The sequence below is a fragment of the Beta vulgaris genome, chromosome 3 (assembly GCF_026745355.1).
Source record: "Beta vulgaris subsp. vulgaris cultivar EL10 chromosome 3, EL10.2, whole genome shotgun sequence".
Classification (NCBI taxonomy): domain Eukaryota; kingdom Viridiplantae; phylum Streptophyta; class Magnoliopsida; order Caryophyllales; family Amaranthaceae; genus Beta; species Beta vulgaris.
Genome location: NC_079204.1, coordinates 19848494 through 19857116, shown reverse-complemented (window position 1 = coordinate 19857116; position 8623 = coordinate 19848494). Strand labels below are relative to the sequence as shown.

The 8623-nt window shown below is 35.1% G+C and overlaps 1 protein-coding gene across 1 annotated transcript; it reads right to left on the bottom strand.

Annotated features, from left to right (window-relative positions):
- On the bottom strand, positions 1-1281 carry LOC130590771 (uncharacterized). The gene is made up of 2 exons (XM_057393320.1): positions 950-1281; positions 1-844 (listed from the first exon to the last, which is right to left on the bottom strand). The coding sequence occupies exons 1-2, from the start codon at positions 1279-1281 to the stop codon at positions 1-3; spliced, it is 1176 nt and encodes a 391-aa protein (XP_057249303.1).
- Between the last annotated feature and the right edge of the window lie 7342 nt (positions 1282-8623).

Here is an 8623-nt window from a genome sequence, read left to right as displayed (position 1 = left end):
TCATGTTCTGTAAGTAGAAACACACTCTTGCACCAAAGTTGGAGAGGGGTTGAATGTAATGGGAAGTTGTCCTATTCTTTCTAGTCTTTGTTTTCCTACATGGACTTGATCGTAATTATTGCCTCCCCTTACCTTCATAATCTCTATCATGCATAACTGTAGAGTTAGGAAAACATAATTGAGTGAATTGGGGAGTATTGAATTGAAAGCTTCTTGACAATTTGCAACAAGTTGTTCAAAGTTTTTGGGGGAGGTTTGATCCTTCAAAGATTGAATGGCCCTAAAAAATCCCAAATCTAGGATATTCATATCTGGACTATTGGGGGGTTGGTTAATTAATTGCAAGTCTAAATTCAGCTCATCTACTGCCTTACGAAACTCCACATCAGCACCATCAATGTGTGGCCTCGCGTTGTCTTGTTGAATGTAAATTGTCCCTTGCCCTAACCCCGGCCAATTTGCTACAATTGATGGCAACAACTTCTCTATGAGCATTTTTCTGTACTCTACTCTGTTCACTTTAGTGATTGGCTTCAACTCTAATGTGCCCCGAGGTCTGTTGTCACTTCTCCTCTTTGCTGCCACCCAATGCACAAAAGGAAACATTCCTAATTTCCCATCAAAAGTACATTCTCCTGCTGCATTGAACCTTGTTCTTGCAACTGCCGCACGAAACATGACCTTTGCTATGAAACGTTTACTTTTGGTATGCCTATAAGGGTGTTTTTCATGTGGGAGAAGGTAGTAAGTGTCCTTGCATTTTGTGATGTAAAACCACTTTTCATCAACATGAATAGTGTTAAACATTTCTCTAAAAAGGGGATCTAAAGGTGTAGAATCTGTCCTTAAACAATTCATACAAAAAATTAGCCTTTGTTTCTTATTGTGATCTGTTAAAGTTGGTTTTATGGCATTGGAATGTCTCTTAATTAAACCCCTTTTGACTAACCTGTGAATGGAGGACTTCGATGCTCCTAAGGCAATTGCAAGTGATCTAATTGAGGTTCGTTTCTGCAATGGAACTTCAGCAATTCGTTGAATATCAAAATTCAAGCCCTTCCTTCCGCATCTCCCTTTCAATGAGTTAACATCAATGGGCATGCCACGCGCCTTGCACTGCTTTGCTCTTTTCCATATGTTGTAAACTTGCCTTCTGCAGATTTTGAACTTTGTTATTGCTGATTTGAAGCCACCTCGTTGTACATTTCCATGAGGACTTTGTTGAAGCAAAAATTCAACCAGATGTCTCCTTTGATCATTAGTGAGTTCCTTATGTCCCATTTTCTTGTTATGCCACGTAGATATTTGCAGAGATCAATTCTTTTCTTGAGATGGCTAATTATGGAACCTAATTTCCTTGATTTTTTTTTTGAAGAGGCTAAATTAGCCACTCAAAATAATCCAGTTTGAAATTAGGATGCTTAATTAGAAACTCAGATTCCATTGATTTCTCATATCTTTCAGAGGCTAATAAGGAAATCCCAAAACTTCAATGATGAGAACTCTCTGAGAGGTTATATTTTCTTGAAAAAATATGTAAAATTACTCCCTTTTTACATCCCACCCCCCCCCCTCTATTTTTCTCTATACTGTACTCTTCAAATTTATTGTGGGAGACAATTTTTTCTCTTTCTTTTAGTTGAAGTTGTATAAGCATTGATTGTGTTTATGGTTGTAATAAATGTTGGGTATTTATAGTGATTTCTGTATAATGTAAGTTGTACAAATTTCTCAATAAAGATTTGAATTTTTAATTTGGCTCCAAACAATAAAAGTGGGTTTTAAGTGAAAGTCAAACTTTTGGCTGCAAAAAACTAGCGCCAGAGAACATTTCTTTTGGTGGGAAATTTGTTTGGTGGGAAATTTGGTAGTATTTCACGTGAAGATGAAGACATGAAGTTAACTTTTATAATTGGGCCCACATTCTCTCTCCTTAATAAACAATTTATAAAAAGTGTACCAACTTCTATTTTCACTCCTTATTTAATACCACTAAGGTCCCACACATGCTTTTTTCTTAATACTTGTGCCCAAAAGAAATGGGCACTCTATTAAGGGACGGAGGGAGTAAATCTACATGAAAATGAGTGCAGAAACTGTCAGAATTGGGGAAAGGAGCACGAGCCTCCCTAAATCAACTTCACAGATGTGGTTCGAAGAGCTTCGCGAACAAGCAAGCTGATTATGTATGAATCGTGAATATAATAGGTTTTTATATATTTCATATTTAGGATGAATTAGGCCTTTCACTTATATTTTGCTTGAATAATATGAATGTTTCGGCTTTTTATGGAAAAATATGAATGTTTGACATCTTATCTTGCTGATTTTTTTTTTAATTTTTTTTATATTAATAAAAATAATAGGAAGATGAGCATGGAGAAAAAATGAGCTTGTTAGCTCTTTGGAAAAAAACTCATATGGGCAAGGATGGAGGCTATCTACCCGAGACAGTAACAGCAGATTTTGTGGTATAAGTACATATTAGAATGACTTTTTAAGCTTGCTTCCTTTGAATATAAAATAATACTTATTTAATTTTATATGTTAATTATATGTGTAGGATGATGCATATGCCAAGTTGGAACCATTGAAACAAGCATACCCTTCTAAGTCTGACTTAGAACTCGAAGATGAAGCCTTTGAGCACACCATGTACGGTGGAGTGATTCCAGAACGTCCCGTAGGCTATGGACTTGGAGTTCAAAAGGGCGACATTTACGGTGGCATGGTGTTCTGAATAAGCAAAAGGTTCGAAAGAGGACTGTGGTTGTGGAGAAGGATAAAGAAGAATTTTCCGTTCTTAAGAAGGAAAATAGCTTGTTGAAAGCCCAAGTTCAAGAGAACAACTCTCTACTCAAAACGCTAGTTGGACAATTTTCTCGACTAGTAGGTAAAGTTCGTAACGGAGAGGCTTCAATGCACCTTTTAGATTGTGCACAAGCAGTCTTGGAAGTGACAAACCAAAAGGTATGCTCATATATGCTCCTATTGTTGCTGTTGTGATGCTTCTAGAATTATCAGCCTACAGTCCACTGAACAAGCTAACTCACCTAACAACCTCAGTTAAACTACCTTATACTTTCTAGTAGCTCGCTTTTCCATTGAACTGTAATAAATAGGGAAGGATAGAGAGAGAAAGGACTTCAGATATATGTATGAGCATGCCTTTTGTAATTGGAGACACTTGTCTGCCAATCAATTAAACCACCTTATACTTTCCGACCTCCTATTCTATCTGCGGGCTTTCTTCTGCCAATCAGAATTCCTCCTCATCTCTTACATTAAACAATCTGATCCAGTCTCTAGCAGATCTTTCTTGGGATACTTTTGCATGTGTATGGCTACTGGACTGTTGTTTTCTGAAGCACTGTGTCAAGAAGTGAGGATTAGAAGCTTCCACTGATCTGAGTATGTGTTGGCTTCATTTCTTGTGTCTAGAGAACTCGTGGTCGAGTCTGAAAGGAGCCAACTAGATTATTTCCTATGTCAATCTTCTTGATCTTTACTTGAATGGATGTCGTAACTCCACGGTTGGCCAGTTTACTTATATAAAGTTATACTTTTGAAGTAAAATTATGCATTACTACTCTGGCTGTGTTGCCTTTACTTGATTATGTGGTCTGTAGGTGATAAAAACGGAAATAACATAACAATGTGGTTAAAAGTCAAGTTAGCATCAATGGATTTGAATATTTGATCCATCTGTAACATAGAGTCAGAGACACTATAGAACTACTAGGCGGTTGTTTTAAAAAAAATATAATGAACCTAGTTCATATTAGATTTCGTGTGAACTTAATGTTAGTATGTGTGATTATATATAAGTGAAACCGGTGATTATTTGGTAATGTTAGCAACTAGCTATAATGTTGATAACCAATGTTTCCTGTGAATGTAGTATATGGTCCCTGCACTAATGAAAAGTTAGAAGCTTCCACTGTATGCGTTGGCTTCATTTCTTGTTTTGGCCTTTTTTACCTGTACGTAGATGATGTCATAGCTAGTTGTTGTTCCACTGATTTGAGTATGCGTCGACTTCATTTCTTAGTTCTTACTACCACTCTCAGTTTCTTGAAGAAGAAAAAATATAATGTGGGTTGTTAATGTTGAATTATTAGTTCATAGTGGTACTGTTTCAAACTTTCAATGAATCATAGTTAAGGAAGAAAATAGAATGTGGGTTGTTTTGTCAGCCAGGGTAAATTATTTTATGCTCGTGTTACCTATTTTTTGGGATATATTACATGTGCTAATTAATATTTTTGGTCTTATTTTTCATCTTTTGAAGGTACTCGAAAATAATAATAAAAGTCCAACAGATCAAGAACAAGAGGACACTACTTGAGGCTTCAAATTGGCTACCATCATTGTTTTGCTAGATCTTAGAATTAATTAGTTAGTTTTGTAAGGCTACAATTACATTTTTAGTGTGTTTTATTTTTGTGGTATTTTTAATAACATATTAGTTATGAAGTATTATTGATAAACGTGTGTAGGAATTTTAATTGTACGTACGTTTATGATTTATGATAACATATACATTGTTCGAAGTATTTTTATGTAATCTTCAAGTTCCATTGTTGACTTTATATTCTAAGTTATTATATATTATATTATTACTGTATTATTATATATGATTATTTGTTAATTAATTAATTATGAAAAACGTATCAAAAGAGTCCACACAAAATCTAGACGCTTTTCCTTGTCAAAAACTTATGACAAATATAAGAATAATTTTCCAGCCAAATTTCTCTCAACACTAAAAAGCGTCGTGACTAATTATAGTCGACAAAAAGCGTCTCGAATTAGGACACTTTAAAGCGTTTATAAATTAATTGATGGCACCTCCACTAACCAATGTGGCGACGCCTATATAGGTAAGGGGGACGCTGTACAGCGTCGCCAATGGCGACGCCTATATAGGTAAGGGGGACGCTGTACAGCGTCGCCAATGGCGACGCTTTTTGGTGACGCGAATTGCCGACTGATTCTGCTCGACGCTTTTTGGCAGCGTCGAGAGCAAATTTCGCGACGCTTTTAAGCGTCGCCAAATGAGTTAAAAAGCGTCGCGATAACACTCCTTTTGTAGTAGTGAGAGAAGGTTTTTACTAACTTAAAGAGTAGAGGGAGTGAAGGGGAGGTAGAGAAAGAAGGCATGAGAAGAAGAGTGGAATTTTGGGAGGTAGAGAGAGTGGCAAGGCTAGAGAGAGAAAGAGAGGCGTTTGGGAGGGTAAATTTGAGGTGGGTACTTAGGATTTTGTGGGAGAGGAGTGATCGGAGGGTGGTGGTTGATATGTAGGTTAGTGTGGTTGTGCTTGTGATGGTGGGGGGAGGCAATGGTGTTGCCATGGTGTAGAGAGATTTGAGTATGAAATGGATTGTGGAAGGTAAATGTTGAGGATAATGACCTAATAAATATTATTAAATATAAAGAACCATTTCTCAAGAAACTAATCCAACTTACTTTATTAATAGAAAATATTCTACAAATCTTGATGACAATCTATATTGGAGAAAAGTGATTGAACATAAGTAGGATAGCCTTCTAATAAAATATTTTAACAAGTAAACTTGGAAACTCATAACATAGATAATTGATTTCAATTTTAATAAACTGACTTTGCAAATAACATAAATAAAATCGAAATAAGCACAAAGACTAGATTATTAGAGTTCATTAGAATTCATCAACACCATAAGTATAATCGAAAAATCAATTTTTGGTAGATTAAATCAAGACTAGATTATTAGAGTTCATTAGAGTGCATCTTAGTTTGGTGGATTTTTTTTTTTTCTCCCTTATACTTTGTTAGTAGTTAGTTCATTGATATTGGCCTATTAGGGCTTAAATAACGAGGCTGGCATTCGTGGTTTTCCATATGGGGATGTTTCCAAGTATGAGATTTAGCTTCTTTTTCATGACAAATACTACTCATTATTTAGTCTAAAGTTGTAACTTTTTATTCGTATCTATGTCAGGATGTATATTATCATACATGAATACTTGAGGGTAGATTATGAGTCTAGTAGTGTAGTTGCCACTTGCTGCAGTGGCGGCGGAAGGAGAGAATTACGGTGCTACAACCGCTGGCGTATGATGGTGCGTGTTGGCCACCTATATCCTAAAACCCGTATTTTAGGGTTTGATGTGTAACAAAAATATAAAAAAACAATAATAAGCGACGGTTAAGAAATTACCGGCGACAAGGAGAGCGAAATGGTCGGTCGCGGGTCTAGCCTTCAATCGCAATTGGAGGAAGAGCCCAACTTTGTCCCAAAAACGACGATTTTATTCCTTTTGTGTTTTGAGAATAGTCGTTTAATTTGAAGGAAGTTCCCGGAGTCTAATTTAACTCATAATTAATCAGCGACAAGTTTAGTGAAACCAACAACCGTTTAAAACCGTTGCCTAAGCCAAAAAAATCTAAAATTCAAAATTATAACATCACCGACGGTTTTCAACGGTCGTTGTTAATCATTGATCGCGTCGCTGTGCTCGTTAAAATGACGACTTAAAACACTCGTTGTTTGAAAGAAGAACGACTGTTCTTTAGGCCGTCACAGTGAAGCCGTCATTGATTTGGCGTTTTCTTGTAGTGGCACTAACTTTAACATGAGAGCAACTTTCATGACGAAAAATCACCCATTACGATTACACCAAATGAACCATCAAGTTATAGAAAAATCTCAATTAAGAAGTTGAGAAACAAGATTTTAGATTTAACTAATGATGTAAAAAGAGCAATTCATTCACAATAACAGGAGGAGCACTCCAATTCATATGGCTATTGAGATCCTCAAACAAATCTATAACAAAAGGACAACAAGGAAAGATATGAGAGGAATCCTCTAAGTGATAATTACAAAATACACACTCCATAGGAAGAAAAACATGGCTTAGTTCCAACATTTTCTTTGTAGGAAGACCATTATGACAAAATTTTCAAATAAAAAAATTAATTTTTTGGGGGCACTTTCAATTTCCAAATCAATTGAGAAATTGTAGACTCAGACGATTGCAAGTTTAGACCTTGAATAAGATCAACACCTAACATGACTGAATAATTTCCATAAGGGGAAAGGCCCCAAAACCTTTTGTCAGGAATTTGATTACTATGAATAAATAAATTAGTCATTACATTAGATATATCTAGAGGGATAAACTGCATAAGAAGAGATTTATCCCATTGACAATCGTGATTGATGAAGAAGCTAACTTTCATACTTTTAGATCCACTAACAACATGGCATATATCTATAATGGGATAGCTAAAACCCAGTTATCAAACCAAAAGGAAACGTTCTCACCATTTCCAACATTCCTTCTTAACCCCATCAACTTTCTCCATTGCCGGGAAACATTAGCTTTGACTTTATAAGAAAACAAATCGTCATCCTTTAAATATTTTTTTCTTAACTAAATTGACCCACAAATTTTCAGGAGAATCTAAAATCATCCGAAGAAGCCTGCACTGAAGGGAAATATTGTTAGTCTTAGCTTTCCTAAGTCGCAAACCTTAAAGCTTTTTTAGGTTTACAGATCTTATTGTCCCACCCAATCGAATCTGGTGAATTAGCATCTGAACTTTATTCCAAAATAAATTTCAACAATATTTATAAAGGGAGAAAAGAACTGTCAGGGGAAAAGAATAACTTTGCATTTGATAATTGGCTTTCGTTGCTAGATTAGATTGAATAAGAATGATCCTACATGCTTGAGATAAAGAGTTAGATTTCCATTTGGACAACTAAGACGACACTTTTTCTTTAATTTCAGCAAACGAAACATTTGTTACTTTGGTATCAATAATTGGACAACCAAGTTATTTACCTAATGAGAAGGATTCCTCCATTTGAAGGATATTCGCAAAAGTAGCATAAACCAATTCTGAAACATTTTGCGTACATTGGAATGCAAAATTGTGAAAATTAACAAGTTGACCTAATATAGACAATATATACTTATCTGAAATATTTTTGATAGTATAACAAATATCCTGAGTAGCTTTAGCAAATACCATAGTATCATCTGCAAAAGTTAGGAATGAAATTTTAACTCTTGAGTGTCCTAATGTAACACCTATAGATCTAGAGCTAACAAAACTAGCTCTATGCAATTGACGAGCTAAAATTTATGCACATAAAATAAAGATATAAGGAAATAAAGGGTCGATCTCCTTGACGAATTTCTCTTGATGGGACAATAGTTTCACCAAGAATACAATAGACTAAAACTGAAATGGAAACAGTAGCAATACATTGTTTTAACCACTCTATCCAACAAGAGCAAGAACCGAATTTCTCAAAAGTAATAAAAATAAAAACCCACTTTACACGATCATACGCTTTTTCCATATCCAATTTTAGACCATCCATTTAACCCTTATTTATTTTTAGAAGAATAAAAAATTTCAGGAGCCAGGAGAATATTATCTTGGATTAATCTTCTAGGGACAAAAGCTCCCTATAAAGGATGAATAATCTTACCCATAACTAGTTAACTACTTTTAACCTATTGACCATGATTTTAGTTATAATCTTATAGATTGTTAAACTTAGACTAATAGGTCTGAAATGATTAGGATTAGAAGGATTATCTATTTTTTGTATTAAGGTA

Excerpts from the sequence above, each read along its gene's own strand:
- LOC130590771 (XM_057393320.1), bottom strand. The coding sequence starts at position 1,281 with ATGGGACATAAGGAACTCACTAATGATCAAAGGAGACATCTGGTTGAA. Across the intron at positions 845-949 it reads TCGAAGTCCTCCATTCACAG|GACAGATTCTACACCTTTAG; the intron begins GTTAGTCAAAAG and ends GAATTGTTTAAG.